Here is a 19,657-nt window from a genome sequence, read left to right as displayed (position 1 = left end):
GAAATGCATCTCAGCACCTTTAGCTGGTCCAGCTACTAGTTGCTGAAGTAGTCTTTGAAGTTATGTGTCTCAGAGAATTCAGCTTTATTTCCTGTCAATGATTAGTTTTGGATTTAGATGATTTAGTTTTGGATTTCACAGTTTGTAATTATTTTTTATTCATCAATTATAAATGGACTGATTCATATGTAGTGCTTTCTATCTAACATTCACACACACATTCATTCTGTGTGTGTGACTCAGAAAGCATTTTGGGGTTAGTATTTTGCCCAAGGACATTTGGTATGCAGACTGGAACAGCCAGGGCTCAAACCACCAACCTTCCAGTTAGTAGATGCCCTGCTCTACCTCCTAAACCACATTTTTTTCTGCATTCCCTAAATAGTTCTCATTTCTGTAATCTCCCTGATAGCCTTGCCTTTGGGTCCACTTCTTGCCTACTTATGACAATAGTCTGTGTGACTGATCCTCGTCTCTTCTAAACTACTAAAAGTGGTTTCCACATAAATACATCAGCTCTGTCCTTTAACCTTACATGTGCTGGGCTCAAATGTTACACGTACATTATGTCTATTCACGTAGTTATGCCTCGCTTATGACTTACATCTGATTTTTGCTTCTTTTTGAGGGAACAATCATCCTCTCTTCGACTGGAATGATGGATATTGTCATACGTTTTTCAAACACTGTTGTTATTCTTACCAAATCCTTTTTTGTCAGTTCCTTTATTCGAGATGCAGAGCCTCGAACTCCAGGCCGCGAGGGCCGGGGTCCTGCAGGTTTTAGATGCGCCCCTGATCCAACACAGCTGGTTTAAATTGATAAACGAGGACCTCAGCATGACTGTGCCTAAGGGTGTCACAGTGAAACACAATATAAAAAAATAATAATAAAAATAAAATAAAACACCACACGCACACATACAAGTACTTAATTTATTTAAACAATTTTAAAATACACAAATACAGTGGTATTACAAATGAGGAGCAAAAGTTTTGAGGTGGGAGTGAAAAGAAACGATTTCCCATGATCCACAGAAAAATGCATTTTGGGACATGAGCGACCATCTGCACAACGCACAGTTCAAAGCAAAACTGACAAAAGGAGAACTGCGTGAAGCAGACTGCAAAATCTATCCCATGTAAATTGTACTTGCATTTATTATAGCCATCAGTGAAACGAACAAGTTAATGCATCACGTTTTTGATTTTCAAGCCCACAGGTGAAGTGTATGAAACAAAAACTGCCTCAGCGGGAATTCTAATGGAGTGAGGCATTCCCATTCCCTCCATACACTGTCGTCATCATCCAAAACCAGCGGCTCATGTGGACCTGGTAGACAAAGTAGGCGCATCCTATACACAACGACGAGTACAAAATACCACGACAACCCCTTTCCCCTTTAACTACAGAAAATCGGCCTACGTTACGTTGCAATCAGTGTACCACATCGACAGTTTTCTACTTTAAAATGTGCACGATTCAGATCGAGCCACAGAGAGGAGCCGTGCGTGGCTTTTAGTACCACTGGGACTCGTCCAACCCGCCCCGCCCACCCTTTTTAAATTAATACTTGCTTCATTTGTCTCCAAAATCATCCTTTTTAAACCAATCCTGTCCATTTTCTACACAAACTTTCACATTATTTGCCAGACCCTCTGATGTGGGTCAGCACCAGACTAACTAATGATCTTTATTTTCTTTAAATCAAGCTCCATCTATGCCAATTACTTTTAAAAGTCATTGCAACATAAGCTGCACAGTACAATGCTAAACTGTGAAGAAAAAAACAAACAAATGCAGGATCAAATACTACCAGGAGGTACAAACTGAGGCTATGACATCTTTTTTTTCATTGTATCTTTAACTTGCTATCGGCAGAATGGATCCCAGCTTGAGGAAAGTACATTACCAGAATCTACCTTTTTAAAAGGTAACCTCAGTAATTTAGTCTTTAGCTCACAGAAAGTTGCGGCACTTGCAAAATCAGACTTGAAGATGGTTTAAACGTACAGCTGTTTTTCCTCACACGTCTAAGACACGGCAGCACAGTCGGCTCAGAGACGCCCGCTGTGTTTAGGTGACCCAGTGCATTCTGGAGGCAGCACACGCTGGCGGGGAACACACTGGAATAGCTGCAATCCAACACCACACGCACGGACTGGAGAGTCAGCAGGTTAAACAGCAGCTAATGTGTGATCGCTACTAGGTGAGGGCTGCAGGTGCAATCAGGAAATCAGGTTTGAGGGTCAAAGCGTGTTTTCACAGTTCAGCTGTTCCACCCACAGACTTAAACTGTGAAACACCCATTTAAGGCAAATCAAAGACATCTTATCCAAGCGGCTTCCGCTGCACTGTGCAACCATGATGAATACTTTGCGATGTAACAAACTGGGTATCAGTAAAATCCAAGTCATTAAACTGCCTTGGAGCCTTTCCTCCAATGTAATTAATCCTTTAAGTTTCTGTCTTGCAGTTCTGCTGCGTTTACTTAAAACGTTTGAGAGATTTGTTTTTGTGGCTTCTACTAGAGACACACGTGGAGACAAGGAGGCTGCAACATCCTGTGAATTCTGGTTGAAATCATCCATGAGTGTTTATTAAGGTTTACGAAGAAAGCTGTCAAAGTACGCGTGAAAAACAAAACAAAATCTTTGGAAGCAGATGGACAGATGGTCTAGAGTGAGGTTGAGGAGGCAAAGGAGACAAAAAAAAATGAAATACCCTCAACATGTTTATCCCACAACCATTTGAAGCTTGTACAACCCTAAGATAACCCTAAGACAGAACCACACAAACACACAAAAACCACATCACTATGCACTGAGTTTAAAAACAATTTCTCATCCGTTCGGTGCGGACACACCAGCCTCCAGACTAGATCATCATTTCATTCACAGCTTTTCCCACCGCAGCCACAAACCTGAAGACACACTATATGTGCTGTATGGGTTTTTTTGGATTTACTACAATGTCCTGGTTGCAACGCACCTGAGGTGGACGCAGACAAAAACAAAACCCCCAAAACACCTACTCATACCATTGGGATCATTGCAAAGAGAACATTAAATCCCCTGTTAATGTAACTGTAGAGCTAAACCTCAAACACCTAAAATACAAAATAAAAGAAAAGTATGTCCACTTGTGGGATTTAGACAGTCTTTCAGGACACAAAAATAGAGTTGAGGCACTGCTCTTCAACACTGCCACGATGGATCACGTGTCTCTGGTAGTTTTAATAAATCCCACAGGCTAATTTTGACAGCTAACAGACATGTCATTCTCTCTTGTGAAGTCTGACCAGCTGGTGCAGTACAATTTCTCTTAATGATTAAAAGTAAGTAAAAACAAAAAGTTGGGGGAGAAAAAAAACAGGAAGATGATGCCACAGAGAAGTGAATCCATGGCTTCATCAACAGCAAGGGGGAGGCAGGAGGAGGAGAGGGGAGGGGGGGTTCCAAATCTTCCCACGGAGAAGAAGAGATGCTGCGGCTGCTACTTTGCCCAAATTGTTGTTAAGGCAACCAAACCGTACTCCACCTGCCCATCTCTCTGTCACACACTCACACTCATTTCTGGCTGTGCACCTCTTCTTCTGTCGAGTGAACAGGGGAGTAGCCAGATACTTGTGCAATCGTTGGTAAGTCCTCCGTGTGATCTGCAAAGTCCTGTTCATATGTGTAAGTGTGTTGTGTGTAAAGTGTGTGTGTGTGTGTGTGTGGCTGCAGGTGGTGCATGTTGAGGCCTCCATGGTGCACAGCTGGATGAGAGGGTTTCACCGAGGGGCTGCAGACTGGAGGCCGCTTGGTGTGACCCGGGACAGAGCCTGAAAGAAAAATAACGTCACAGTTTGAGCAGGAAGCACATCACAGTTACAGTTACTGCACGGTTACTGTGATGCTACAGCCAGCAGCCTAGCTTAGCGCAAACACTGCATACTAGAGTTCTGCTCAAAACCTTGGGCTAGAATGAACACTGAAATAGCCCATTTTATTTTACCAAACATCCAATATGTTAATACTAATAAGATTCAGTTAATATTAAATGCCCCATCATAGTTTGATGTAGGCAAGGAGCAACCTCATAAAGACGGCAAGAAGTGCCCACACGGCAGATCCTCTCCAACAGTGAGTCATAACACTCCTGTGTTAAAAAGGCTAACGTTATATTTAAAAGTGAAAAAGTTTACAGACTGATACAAACGTGGACGTGACTGCCTTCGTTAACAAAAGGAGGAGCTGTGACACACAGCTAAGCCTCACTTTCACAAACTTTTCCAAAAAGTTTAGTTTCACTGAATTACAACGAAAGATTTGATTCATTACTCGGCACTAATTAGCAGATATCTGTGTCTGTGGATTACAAAAGTGCAGTTTCAGCCCAGCCTGGCTGTATTAGCTGATAACCACCCTCACCCACAGACAAACCTGACTCCAAAAACAAATAAAACAAGATGGCTGCAGCCACAACACAACAGTACAGTCCTGAACTTTGCAGCCTCGAAGCAAACAGGTGGCAGCATGTTGGCTACATCCACCCATGCAGACCATGCTTGCATATTTGCACCCTTGGAAATGATTATGATCGTCACTGCAAAAAAGACGAGCACTGATGAAGCTTCTGTGTGCAGAGCTGAATCTAAACTGTGTTTGCAGAGTTTCTCTTCCCCACTCATTCTTACATTCTGTGTAGAGGAGACGCTGCTCAAGTAAAGATAACACTTGGGCTTGATTTTAGACTTCAGCGGGAAATCTACATCCCAATTTGCAATGTAGCTGGAAACGCCACTTCCCCCTACACCACAACCTTCACTGTTCAGGTTGCTGCAGGCTACGTCGACCTGACGTGTGATTACATTTCCCAGGAGGTGCGCGTCAGCTTCTGGTTACTTCATAAGTTGCGATGCAGCTTTCCCGCTGAAGTATGGTGTGACCCGGGACACACTGAAGTTCATGTACTACTTTGGCTGTGTTTCCCTGTGAATATACTCTTGTATATATGCTGAAGAAGCCAGTGCAGCAGGTACAAACTGACCAATCAGGAGCCAGCCAGAAGCATAAATGAGCTGGATGCCTACCTAAGGACAAATCACCGGCCTCCATTGGTTGTCCTTGGAAACACTTCTTTGTTTTTGTTCTGAATAAACAAAAGTTGCATTTAACTTTCCTATTTTCACATTTTCACAGACTTTTGTTCTACATTTGAATTCTCTTCATCATACTGCCGCAACATTAAACGAATGCTCCATAAATCTATAGAAACAAGTTAATTATGGTTCATTTTATTCATGGATAAATGTAACTAGTATGAAACTGACATGCAAGGTCTTATCCCGTGTCTGTGTGTGGGATAATACACAGAAGTGTTTTACTTTTTAAACACTCGATTAAGAAAAAAGAAAAACGTCAAAGTGACTGGAGGAGACTGATTCTTTTCATTTGTTCAGCAGTTCTCCACTTTGCCCTCTGGGGGGCGTGGAGGTCCACGCAAAGAAGAGAACAAAGGACTTAATGAAGCCTTTAAACAATGACCTCCATGAGTGCTTTTACGCTTATTGTACAAACTGGGAAGGACTGTGTCAGTGGAAATGAACCAGTTTCAGTTTGAACAGAGGGAAAAGGAGAACATGCATGCATGTGCTGTCTGCACAAACACTCTGTTCTCTTATGCTAGACGCTTCCTGTTTTCAGGATTTGTTGGGCAACTGAGCACAAATGATTCAAGTTCTTCTTATTAACTGACACGCAATCATAAAGTCCTCCCAGTAAACCGATTGTTTCTAACCACAATGTTTTATGGTCTGCCAACCTGCACAGCGTGTACCCTGCCACTCGGTCACTTGAGATATGCCACAGCCTAAAGAAATGTGGCTGCAAACAGCTGTCTGCTGTGGATTTTCAACATGATATTTGGAACGCAGTTCGTGTTACCTGTGAGGACATGCGGGATGTTTCCTGGCGTCCTGTCAGGTCTGACGAGGAAATGTTGACAGGGGCTCCCCGATGAAGGCGCATGCTCACCTTCCTCTCCTTCTCCATACCTGAAAGAGAAAGCAAAGGTACAAGGTAGGCTAAATATTTCAGCAACTGTTTAAAGAGAAGGAAAAACAAAACATTATATTTTTTGCTCACCTGTGTGTGAGGCGGGGTTGAGTGGGGAGGGGGCTGCAACTTCCTGAGGGGCTCTGGCTCTTCCTGAGGCCGAGGCCATACCTCTGGCCCCGGGGTTCCTGCTGTGCCTCATTCTCTCATCCCGTTCCCGACGCTCCCGCTCTGCATCCTCCACGGCCCTATTGGCACCCTGACACACAAGACAGCTGAGGTTATTAACCTTTAAGACAGCTGCAAACTTAACAAAATAAACAAAATAACAAAACATGCTGCGTGAAAATGCGTCTAGGCAGAATACACAAGGCCATTTAACAGTGAAAGGTCAACTTAAAATTATGTTACACAACATGTTTATAGCTGCGTTTATGTCACTGAGAATGCTGATGTTCCAGTTGTAAACAGGAAGTACACATCACCCAGTTCTTCTCAAGTTTGACTCACATTCTGCTTGCCAATGAAATTCCTAAGAAACACTGTTTTTGGCACAACCTTCTTACGAAAGCACTTATATAATTAAAGTAAGACAGTAGTGAAAAGCACAAAGAAAGTCTTCTTAGATGTGAAGCTATAACTTACAAATTTCAGCATGTTCCAGTCAAAGACGTAGTCGTAGGAGAATCCCTGTCTGTGGAAGAGGTTCCTGAAGAGCTGGCGCAAGTATGAGTAGTCGGGCTTATCGTCGAACCGCAGAGACCGGCAGAAGTTCAGGTAGGTGGCAAACTCGGCTTTGGGGACAAAGAGGTGTTTAAAACATTAGTGCTGGCTAACACTCTGATGTGGTGCCTTTACTCATAGGTACATAAGAGCACTAGAACCTACACGGGTAGCCTTTGCAGAGGACCTCAATGGGTGTCGACATTTTTTTCTCGCTGATGCGTTCATACTTCTGCCTCTTAGTGGCAGCTTTAAGGCCTTGCCAAGGCAGAGACCCCAGGTTGAAGTACATAAGGACGTATCCCAGTGACTCCAAGTCGTCCCGCCTGGATTGCTCTGTAAATGCAGAGAGGGGGCCAGATCAGTCGGGATCTGGACGAATCAGAGTTATTAATCATCAGTTTGTGGAGGTCGGTCTTACCAATGCCCAGATGTGTGTTAATGGAGGCGTAGCGGGCGGTGCCTGTCAGGTTCTTGTTCTCGCGGTAGGGGATGTGTTGGTGCGTGCGTGCGTCACGATATTTCTTGGCCAGGCCAAAGTCGATGATGTAGACGAGATTTCCCTTCTTGCCCAGGCCCATCAGGAAGTTGTCTGGCTTTACGTCTCTGTGGATGAAGTTCTTGGAGTGGATGTACTCAATTCGGCTGATCTGGAAGGATAAGCGGTGGTTAAAAATTAACACGAGGGGTCGTTCCAGGAGCTTAACCAAAGTAGATATTTGAAATCAGTGAAGACATTAGACCGTCCTGCACTACTGTACGTACAATTTTATGATGCATCTTTAACATCAAGTGTAGGACCAGCATTCCTCATTTTATTCCCTTTCTTTTTCCTTTTGGGAACTCACCATCTGGTCAGCCAGCAGCAGGACTGTCTTGAGGCTGAACTTGCGAGAGCAAAAGTTGAACAAGTCTTCCAGACTGGGACCCAGCAGCTCCATCACCATCACATTGTAGTCACCCTCAGCGCCACACCATTTTATCGTTGGAATACCCACTGCAAGAAATGTAGGGAACACAAGGGTTACATTTATAGTTTGGTTTGGTGCCATTTTGTTCATGTTGGCACTTCAGTGAGAACCACAAGCTGACACTAAACTGTAATAACTTGATCAAACTGCAGCCACTATTAAGGCTGGAATGTGCAAGTCCTCAAATCAGAATCCTAAAAGTCAAATATAGGACTTTACAGGCCTGTATGAGGAAGCCAAAGGTCAAGCGTGTTTAGTACTGACAGCTGTGACTCCACAATCACGTCTTCTGTTAAAGCAACCCAACAGCAAGTCTCATGGTTGCACACATATTAAATGGTAAATGGCCTGTATTTGTATAGCGCTTTTACTAGTCCCGCCTAGGGACCCCCAAGCGCTTTACACACCCAGTCATCCACCCATCCACACACACATTCACACACTGGTGGAGGCAGCTACAGTTGTAGACACAGCTGCCCTGGGCAGACTGACAGAAGTGAGGCTGCCATGTCGCGCCATCGGCCCTTCTGGCCAACACCAGTAGGCGGTAGGTGAAGTGTCTTGCCCAAGGACACAACAACCGAGAGTGTCCGAGCTGGGGCTCGAACCGGCAACCTTCTGATTACAAGACGAACTCCCAACTCTTGGACTCTTCCAACTCTCCAAAAACCAGAATAACAAACCTTTGGTAAACTAAAACTAAAATTATTGTCGTTTTTGGTTTCAAAAACTGTCTGCCATAATGTGTCAATCTGTGATGCAAGCATGCGGTTTGCTGTTGGGTTGTTTGCAGAGGGGGACCATGGGTAAACCATTTTTGATTAATTGGCATTCACTTAGAAAGTTTGTAATTTCAATCCCATTTTTGTGTTAAGGGATTAAAATTACAAACTTTCTCCTGAACAAAGTAGATTTCCCTCCTTGTGTGTATGCATAACAGTATTCCGACTCCGTTTTTATTTTTGTTGTTTTAAACATGTGCACTGGTGAACACGTTTCAGGGTTAAATCTGCAGAAGTCTACAGACGTATGTGAGTCTGATCAACCGTCACTGTGTTTAGCAATGACGCCAGGTCTTCACACTATGAACTTGTGCAATGTCATTTCCCTTTTCTGTGGATCGTATTACAGACAAGCTTGTGTGTTTTGAGGTTTTTGAGCAAACACAATTAGTGCAGCGCACATACACACTTTTCTGATTTCTGTCATAAAGGGGTTTTTCCAAGTAAGCAAGTCACACTGTGTACATGTAAACAGGAAATGCATAACACATTTACTCTGCATGCATTATTTAAAAAAAAACAAACAAACAAAAACTTCCTGAAACAAACGTATACAACTCCAAATAATAAAAGTGGCTCGACTCCTGCCCTCATACACAGAGGCCAGCTGGTTTCGTAGGAGCCGGTGACCCTGCCAAGGCGAATAGGCCATCTGGCATTTCCTTCTACAGGCAAGCAGCAACAAAATGCTGGTGCTCAGCAACACACACACAGCATAAGCTATTTATGTACATACAAACACAAATACATCTCACAGTCTGAGTCGGCTACTGTGCCCTAATAAATCTAACTATGCTGGAACTAAAATACAAATGCATGTGGGGACATAGCTGTGCATACGGACAAACTGCTGACTTCTAAAGTTTACCGTTTTAAAGGCAGACGCCAGTAGTATAGACGACATGAATCAATAAGTCACCAAAGAAAAACACATTTCAAAATGTACATTTCATGCCACACAGTGTGTGGTATACTACACACACAGTGTAGTAATATACAGTATGAGGTACAGAAATACAAACATGCAAACAAGTCTACCCCAGGTATGATGTTACAGACACTACTGAGCTGGCAGAACAATTAAACAAACGTTACCCATGCTTACTGACTCAAAACAGCAAGTCCTGTCTTGCTTCTTTCACGTTGGAAGTGTGTGAGCATGTTTCAGAGTCAGATGTTCTTTTCCTTTGCTCTTGGTACCTTTGCAGTGGCACAAGGGGTTCTTTAAGCTATGCTAGTAGTCGGACTATAAGCCAGTTAGCTAGACTGAATGATCACTTTGGTTTAAACTAAAAAAAAAAAAAAAAATCAACAGGAACCATTCACGGTGTCTATTGACATGGTAACAGTAAATATTTTTCCCCAAACAGAAATTTCTCCTAAATACAAACTATATGCAAATCCTTTTTCTTTTGGTTTCTTCAACACCAACAGGACATAAGTACAGCTTTATGTTTTTATCGGGCCACGATACTGTGCAAATTTGAATATTTTTTAGTATCAGTGGTGTATTTTGAGGATGGCCCGCTTCCATGAAAATGTAGTTGTAACCTGTTACCTAATACGATAGGAAAAAGGTGTTACTTGTGTTTTTCCAATAGTCTCCACATCAGTCCTCGATTTATGAAGCTTGAACTGTAAAGAGCTTTTCAGCTTTACTGAAGTAAATAACTCTCTCTTGCATGGCTCAACACTCGTGTATTTATCTTTTATGTGATTCAAACTCTTAATGTTAGTGTGTACATGTCTATACATAGGAATAGGAGTGGTAGAATAGTTATGTTAAGCTATATAGTTTATGTCTTGCATATTTCCACAACCATATCCATAATCACATACTGTGTATGCTACTATTGTATATAGTGTATTATATTACTTATTTTTTATTTGTTTGTATTTTATTTGTATTTTCCTTCTGATATCTGTTCCTGAGCTGAAGTAATGCAAAAATGTCCCCGTTGTGGGATCAATTAAGGTCTTATCTTATCCTAATCTCTACTTTTTGTTTAAAGTCCAAGTGGTGAAACAACAGCTTTGACAGATGAGTTTAAACTGTATGACATGTGTGCAAAAATTACGGGAAAAACTTGACGATCCAACAAGTGATTTGACAACAAGATACACGAGGAGGAGATACTAGCAGCTGATGATGTGAGAGCCAACGGTAAACAAATGACTCAGAGTATCGCTGGAGCACTCGGTAACTGTACTCCATAATGTCAGATAGCCCAAACAGTCCATGGACAATTACAATGCTAATTTTATGCTTACAAAAAACTGGTGTCAGAAGTGATTAATAGAGGGAATGGAGGAAAAAGGAAGGGAAAAATCATTTGGTGTGTGCTTTAAGCACCCAGCTATTGGGTGGTGTTCAGTTCAGGAGGGTCACTTTAATAAGAAAAAAGATGAATGAACAATGTCTACCAGACAGCCAGTACGGAGCATTTTCTTTGTGGTTTATAATGACAAAAGTGTAAACCAGCCTCCATCCAAGTACTTTAAAATGATGAGGAACTTATAAAAGCTGCATGGATGCATGTGTGTAAAGTGAGTGTCACAGTGTACAGTACCTCCACCCTGCATCATCTTGTAGATTTTGCTCTCTATGTGGAGCTGTGGGTGTTTGGTCTTGACACATTCCAATTTGATGGCGACCTCCTCTCCAACAGAGATATCAGTACCTGGGCAAAACAGCAGAGGGGTTAGCTGCATGAAGATGCATTACACATTCAGTCAGAACCTATATTTAATTAATAAAACCCAACAGTATCTAATCAACAATATGAACAATGGGCACTGTGTCAGGGGTCAACACAATCAAGGGAGTATTATTGTCAAAGTCCAACACAACTCTGTCATGGTTATAGAATTTAATGATGAAGATAACGAATGTTGTTTTTATTATCATCTTATTGTCCTTCATTTATGTCGCTTTTCCAAGATGGACCTGGGCAATAGGGCAGTATGAGTTACAACAATGCAACACATTATATAGCAAGAAACAAATACAAATGATATTTAGTACAGACAAGTGGATACAAACACGTGAATCGTACAAAATAACCGATTATTACAACAGCAACCTTAAAACCCTGTATGGTGTACCGTCTGTGGTTTTTACACATAGGAGGAAGGAGGAGGAGGAACTAGCGACAATTTATAGCTAAAAAAACAACCAATGGGGAAATCTGTAGATAAACAGAGATTGCAACTTTGAAGCAGCACACAGAATGATGTAGGACAGGACAGCTAGCAATAACATGAAAAGCACAATGACAGACAGAATCCAACTTCCTTAGGTCTGGCCTGCTGCAATTTTCAGCTTTACTGACAGTGAAGAAATGACAGGAAAGTGGAGGGAGAGAGAGAAAGGGGAAGGGCGGCGGGTTGGACTCAAATCCGGGCCGGCTGCTCTCAGCCATACAGCACGCGGCCGCCTGCTCAAACCGGCGCCCAGGCCTGGTGCATTTACAAAGAGCAGATCGCCATAATCCAATAAAGGTTAAAAAAAAAAAAAAAACCTTTAGAGATCAAGTTTCCTCACTTGGACAGAGAAACAAGATTTAGTCTTAAATGATGCCTTTCAGTGTGAGTTTTAAATGACACATACTGATCTGATGATACGCAAATACTGCATATCATTTGCATAAAAATAGAAGCAATTGATTAATTTTTAAGGTTCTTAATTTATAGAGAAGAGCAGTGGTCCTGATATGGAGCAATAGTAAAGTCTTGTGGATATTGGGGAAAAATGAGGAAGGGAAAAAGTAGAAAGTTGGACTGTTCTAGCTGACAAGTAATTTAGAAACCAAGTTACAGCATCAGCAGATAAACCAATATTGCATCATCAGCTGTGCCATAAGCCTCTGAAAATCAAGAAAACAAGTAACCAGTCGATTAGATCAATGTCATTCACTACTTTAAAAGCAGCAGTTAATGTGCTGCGTTGTCATTTAAAGGTTTGCTTTATCAACATGTCACAGAAAAAACATAAACCAGCGCTTGGCTGGTGGATGAATTTAGGAAGCCCTGCTTGGGTACACAAGGAAATATCAGTGGTTATTAACACAGCAAAGCCAGCCAAGTGTAAGATACACCAGCCAATTTTGTGTACTGGATGTACTTGTACCCTGCTCTTCTTTCATACATCTACGCTCTTATTCCTCACAACTATCCTTACATTTAGATACTGTTTCACACAATCAAGCATTTGGGAAATGGCTCTCAAACGGACAAACTCGTTTCTTCCCAAACACAGCCGTAGAAGCCAGTTCCCTCCACATGAAAACAGCAACTGGACACCAGGTTATGTAATGCCATTACACACACTCTCACGCATACAGGATCTCACACAAGGAACTGTTCAATCACGTAGGCCAACCAATGGTGTATCAGACAACTAAACGATGTCATTCGGCTGGAACGAGTAGCATTCATGGGTGGGGCTTCCAACTTACACCATAGCTGCTTAATCAAAGTTTTTAATACAAGAACAACACTAACAGGGTGAAGAGGACTTCATATTTATTTCGTTTTTTTTAAAGCTGCATGAGTATGCATGATGCACCTGCTCCTCATCTATGCAGTTAAATTAGACTTTGATCTACTCCAAGCTAGCAATCCAAACCCACTGTCAAATCATTCGAGACAGTTACTTTAAAGTTTATCCAAATCACTTGGTCATCTGCACTCAGAAATATTTTTCTCTCTTAGCATACATTTTCTTACATATCCTATAAAACTAGAAGCAGAACCAATGTTGCATCATCAATGTCACCTTTTCTCAACAAGCAGAGAAATTTTTATTACGATTTCTTTCAGACGACAGCATATTCTCCCTGCTCCATTAAAACTGCCACCTGCATTTGGCTCCTCCCATTTTTTCCTGGCCGATTGTTTTTAAATGTAAGTTCTCAGAACTGTTCCTCATGTACACACAATCCATTGTATCAGTATTTTACTGTAACAGATACTGACTTCTGTTCACAGTAAACAATAATGCATTGTGATAATGCATTAACATCATACACTTTTCAGGTACATATCCCACTGTGGACTGAAATGCTGTAACTTGCTGTGTGTGATTTCATTGCATGAAATGTAATATACAAATATTTGCATGCATATACATGTTGTATATGTGGATCCCAGGCAGAATACATGAGATCTATCTGGCACAGAGAACCCACAACAATCTAAATAATACATTACATTTAATACATTTCTTTATGGATTTCCCTGGAGAATTAATCTTCTCCTATTTAAAATGCCAAAGTAGTTCCTGAACATGCAGTAATCTATTATTCATTGGTGGATTGATATAATCTTATAGAAATCCAGTTGCATAGTTATGAAAAATATGTTTAGTTTTTAAAAACACACCCTTAGCGTTTCTACCCTATTAAAGCTTTCAGTACAACACAAAGACACTTAACTCGAAATAAGTATTTAATCCAGCATGTGCTCGGCCAATCGATTGATAAATCAATCAGCAGCCACAACGAAAAAGGCTTCAAAGCCTCTTTATGGGGAGAACTAGCGTGTGTTTGACTGTGGTGTCTGCTCTCTTGCATCATAGGAATGTGATTTGCCTGGACACATTTCCTAGAGAATGTAGTCCCCCACCTCCACCCACAACCCCCTTCTCTCAACCACATGATCTTAAAGGCGAGGCTGGGGGCAGAGATGTGTTTGTCAGTGGAACACCCCCCCAAAACAAAAAACGAAAAACACAGTGTGTATGTACATGGTGTGTGTTTCTATCAAGTGCAGTCCTGCTTGTGAAACGTGTTCTGACACGTCTCTCCACACTGGCTCACAAACAAACACAGGCAGGCTACTGAGACTCTAAATATGCAAATATTTGACGAGATTTGCATAGAGACCAGCGCACAAAACTGTGCTGCAATGACTATATAGGAATAAAAACAAAACTCAGCATTAACACACTTTATAGAATCAAAGTTGTTTTTTGCCATAAGCATAATAGAAATATATTACAGACTACCATGATCGAGGCAAACAGGGAGTAAATCAGAGAAACTGACAGCACAGGCAACACGATCCAAGTAAAACCAGTCAGACCAGCGATCCCCAATAATGCTGAAGCATAGTGCAGCAGGTCTAAGCTGGCATTTCACACAGAAGATGACCAAGACTGCAGTGGTTCAAGTCTTCAGTGCGAGGACTCCATTGAACTAAGGCTTAATTTAGGCTGCATTAACATATTCTACGCTCAGTTAAAAAAAAAAAAGACTCAAGATTGCTCAATACCAAAGTTTCTGGGCTGGATGAGACAGCGTCATTATAGCTACTGTTGACACCATAACACGGCAGATGGAAGCAACGAAACGCGTCATCAGTTTGAAGACTGACTCACCGCCAGCATTAGTTCCGAGCACCTCTTAGGTTCTTTGTTATTATGGCAGCCTTATAGCAACCTCACTGTTATTTTTCCTTGCGTAAGCAGACCCATCCCTTTTGGTATACTCTACTGGAAGCTTTTCAAAAATCAAAAGCTGGGAAAATGTTAGCCAAGTCTCAGGTAGCTAAGTAACAGGCTGAGGTAGAGTTTGGAGCTCTGAACACTTTGAAAAACAGGTTTTATTCTTACTGATCGCGATCAATAATGAGGTGTAAAAGAAATACATCAATGGCTAAATTTACGTCAATACAACGCATCATCACAGCATATCAATATGGGTAGTTTTGTGACATTTTTCCACAAACTCACTCAAGTTTTTTCATTTCAACTTTGCACTGATTACGTATGAGAGTGTTCAGTGACTCTGGGTGAAGGGGTGCGGTAATCGCCCTAAAATTATACAATATTAGTCATAAATACAGAGTACAATGATACAGAATAGGGATGTCACAGAACCGATACTTATATGCAGTGTATGTACTGAAGCAGCAACTCTTCCAGATCTGAAGGGTATTCAGGTCATTCAAGCTACCACGATAGTGTTTAATACGAACGGGCAGAGCTAGCTATGAAGGTACTTTGCATTTACTTTGCATTTGTAAGGTGGATTCTTATATTAAAAAGGCCACTAATAAAGCAAGTGTATTTACAAGCAGTCATTGTGAAACAAAAGCTCAGGCTCCATGCTGCTGTCAGAGAGGAAATGTATAAAATTGTTTATTTTTGGCAAACTTAGACCTACACCAAGGCCCCAAAACAACAGCATTATTTTAAAACCTCAAATTTGTAGACTACTCTAGTAAATTCAAAGCATAACAATATTTTGCTGAAAGTAAGTATAAATACATTCACTTTAAATAACTCTACAGAAAGTCAATAAGTCGTATTTCTAAATTGTTGATTAAAATAATTGTACAACAGAAAAACATAAAAGAACTTTGCCGAAGTTAGAATCTGTAATTGGCCACAGAACTCCAATGAAAGACCAACATGTTTGTCCATCTCCCAAGTTTAAACTTTAGATATTGGCAGTACTTGAATGCTCCTTTTCAGGCGATACCAAACAAGTATTGACGTCTGGTGCTGTGATGAGGGGAAAACCTTTACAGTTCAAGGAGCTTGGACAATGATAAAGACCACATCCGGATTTTTGAACCGTGTTTCAACATGCACATCACCCAACAGATAACACAGCAAGAAGAGATTCAAACGGAAGATCTTTGGAAATACAAGATGACTCAGACCTTGACTAAGCGCTTGTGTGCTCTGTGTATAACTGGCATTTTGTCGTGACAGCCTCTCAAAAGTGGAAAAGCTATTCTACCACTTGTACCCGAATATTTGACAGTCCACATTTGCGTCCAGTCACAGCACACAGAGTACAAGGCTTCACTCCAAGAGCTGACCTCAATCCTGCTAACAACAACCGATCTCTCGCACAATCCACTGCTCAGCCAAGCTGCTCACACATTGTCAGCATTATTAACGCGCTGTTTTCACACACTGTGTGGGAGCCTTAATGTGGGAATGACTGTGAAATCCAGTTGCCTAAACTGTCAAAGTTTCATTTTCTCAAGACTTTTAAGAATTTGTTTATTTCCTGGAGATTTTACTTCTCCAAATGCGTTTGACTTGTTCAATTCAATTATTCACTTAAAGTGCAAATTTGTGCTGTAAGACTTGGAAAAACACCTCTGCACAATGCGTGACTCTCTGTTCTGGCTGATTAACAATGTTACATCACATTATCCACCAGCCAATTGGAGGAGAAAAGAGGAAGGGAGGGAGAGACAAAACCACAAAGTGATTATGCAAGCAGCTGGCAGAGCTCACTATCAGTCGAAACAACGCATCACGTGGAAAGCAAACTGGATACAGTTGATGCATGAACTGTTTAGAACTTTGCGTTTTAAAAAATAAATACATTTATGAATCTGAATCTAAGCACTTTGTTAAACCTGCAGTCCACCCTGCATAATTTCTGATTCCACAGATTAATAAGTCACCTGCTATACTGCAGAGGGCAACATGATTGAATCATGTACCGTAACAGCCGTCAGACACCAAATCTTTAGGCATTCACAAGTTGTTATTCGTTTTTTCCACAAAGAAAAATGTCAAAAACCAAGAAGTCTGGGTAAAACACTATATAAACTATGTACACAGGTTTGTCCCTACAGGAAACTGGGCTTGTTAACCAATAATCAAACACATACTTTATCCTTTCAAGTAAAATTTAAATATGAATAAACTATTAAGTCAGCTGCAGCTTAACTGCTCTAGACTGAGACCTTAACACACTACATGGGGGGGAAAAACCCAACACTAATTCAAGAAGGGACAATAAATGCTACTGGTGTAATTCTACATGTTGTGCTGTTTAGCATTTTATCGTTTACTCAAAAAAAGAAAAAGAAAAAATGTTACAAATTAGCCTAAAAATTTAACAGAGACTGTATTTCTTACAACTGGACTGATCGTGTTGACTTTCATGTCATACAATCACAGGAAAACCACAATTCCAACTTAGACAGCAAATTCAAAATGCTTAGTGATTAAATTAAACTGATGATGAAACATTTAACCAATCATATGTACCTATCTCACTGTTTCCTGAGTAAGCGGAAATATTGCACTTAATACTGTGTAACATATACTCAATTGTTACCAAGTCCCAGCAGTCAGTCGCAGAATAATCAGCCCACCACCAGAGAAAGACTCAAATGAATAACTTCTACATTTGTTTAGATGACTAGGTTTTAAGCTCAAAAATGTGATCAGCTGTTCTCCACTGCTGATGCCAAAACCTCCAACATGGCCACAAGAGAACACATTACAGCAGCTGGCGAAGCCCTGATAGAGAATGTTTTTTGCATATTTATATTCATAGCTCAGTTGGAGAGCTCAAAGAAGATACACTTCCCTCTGCCACTATCGACTTCCCCCATCACACAATAAATTGCATCATTGCTAGCAGCCAGTATTAGCCCACACAGCCTGTGCAGTAAATACTATTTAACATCTACTGTTCACCTAAGACAGAGGAAGGACATCCAGTTCACTATAGTAAGGACTGATCCACCAGCAGTCCAAAAGTGTAGATGAAAAACTATATGAATGTGTACCTTAAACCAAACAACCAGTACTATACTCAAAGTTACCCCCGCCTGTCTCAGCAGGCCATAGAGACTCATTTGATCAAATGTAGTCCCAAATATACCATCCTCACAGATTGAATAACTAGGTTATCATTTTAATAAATAAAGATGTCTTCAGAAGTATCTATAGGATATAAAGGACCATATCATCCTGAACAAGAGGAGGAAATTAAACCGGTCTGTTGTGTTTAAAGAAGGATGCTCAGCTTAAGTAAATAAACGCCGGATATCGGTTACCAAAAAAGCTTAAATGAAAGCCTGTGGCCTGATCTGCTATTTTGTTCGAGACTATCACTGCTGCTGTTTCCAGAGGAGCAAAGACTGGAAACCTATACATTAGCTATCTATAGGCAGTGGACATTTAGTTACACAAGAGCCGTCAGTGTCAATTCTTATCGTTAGGACGATTAATTTGGACAATAATTGAATCTTGTAACAGAGAAAATGCTCTCGAAGTCAAACACAATGAAGAATGATATCGTTTATTATCAAATGTTTTATGGCAGCGGATGTCACTGCTAGCTCCTTTGCTACACAGACTGATAGCTTAGTGGCTAACGTTACTGGGACTAAACACAGAACAGCTGATTGATTGTGAGCTCGAATAGGAAACCCGGAGAAGATGACCTATTGTTAGAGACGTCTATATTATAACGAGACTAACAACGGGAAACACTACACAATTGTTGTCCGCCAATAACTTACCTAGGTAGATGTCTCCAAAAGAGCCACTTCCAATTTTCCTCCCCAGTCTGTATCGGTTACCCACTCTCAACTCCATGGTAAGCAAGCTTCAGTCGGCTAGCAAGCACGCTCGCTAGCTCGGAAACAGCCAAAAACGTCCTGGTTTAGAGCTCAGCCTTATTTAAAAGCACCACAGCCAAAAGCATCCAACGCAAACGAGCTATTTAGGCGAAGGACTGACTCTTCTCTATGCTGTCGCCGGATGAGGTCGATACTCACAATCTTTCGCCTCTTGTTTTAAAGTATTCCTAACTTCATAATGTGACAATATGAGGTTCACTGGAAAGGTTAATCGTTGTACTTTCTGCTCCTGGTGTTTTCTGTGCCGATACACTTTAATTCTCCACGGATGAAGGCGGATTTTGAGCAGGTTACTTTTACGATTCTGCTCTGGTTCTCTTCCTCTGGCTGCCTTGTCTGCTCTCTGTGAAGACCCTGTTCAGCACTTCTCTGAATGTGTCTGACATCACTTCCCTGCAGGGTGAAGTGGGGGAGGACGCTTATCAGAGAGCCTATTGCTCTAGAGTTCCCAACAGATACCACTAACGATAACGGACCCAACCACATCTCCAGCCTTGGTAGTTTCTTCACTTTGAACTGTTACAAGAGCTAAATTTAAAAACGTTTGCTTTTAAATAACCCGGAAATACAGTGTAATGAAAAATAAATGGAAATCATTCACACGGGACAAGAGTGTGAGGTTTCGCCTGATCCGTAGCCGCCATTTTTACCTTCTCCGGGGCTCTGTGTTGTTGCACCTGTATTTTCCGTTAGAGACTGATCTTTACAAAGCGAAAGAGTCTGGTCCTGCACA

The 19,657-nt window shown here is 41.3% G+C and overlaps 1 protein-coding gene across 2 annotated transcripts; it reads right to left on the bottom strand.

Annotated features, from left to right (window-relative positions):
- Window positions 1-921: 921 nt before the first annotated feature.
- csnk1da (casein kinase 1, delta a) lies at window positions 922-19,308 on the bottom strand. Of its 2 annotated transcripts, XM_087837297.1 has the most exons (10): window positions 18,805-19,308; window positions 11,088-11,198; window positions 7,613-7,761; window positions 7,186-7,414; window positions 6,930-7,100; window positions 6,687-6,835; window positions 6,132-6,300; window positions 5,931-6,040; window positions 5,078-5,136; window positions 922-3,826 (listed from the first exon to the last, which is right to left on the bottom strand). In XM_087837297.1, the coding sequence occupies exons 1-9, from the start codon at window positions 18,878-18,880 to the stop codon at window positions 5,089-5,091; spliced, it is 1,212 nt and encodes a 403-aa protein (XP_087693423.1). In that variant the 5' UTR covers window positions 18,881-19,308; the 3' UTR covers window positions 922-3,826; window positions 5,078-5,088. The 2 variants fall into 2 exon arrangements, with proteins under 2 accessions (XP_087693423.1, XP_006806284.1); XM_006806221.3 differs by lacking the exon at window positions 5,078-5,136 and having other exon boundaries at window positions 18,805-19,307.
- Window positions 19,309-19,657: the final 349 nt, after the last annotated feature.

The sequence above is a fragment of the Neolamprologus brichardi genome, unplaced genomic scaffold (assembly GCF_056152115.1).
Source record: "Neolamprologus brichardi isolate AB-2024 unplaced genomic scaffold, ASM5615211v1 NODE_ptg000031l+_length_7269946_cov_1, whole genome shotgun sequence".
NCBI lineage: Eukaryota > Metazoa > Chordata > Actinopteri > Cichliformes > Cichlidae > Neolamprologus > Neolamprologus brichardi.
This window is presented reverse-complemented; position numbering and strand designations above follow the sequence as displayed.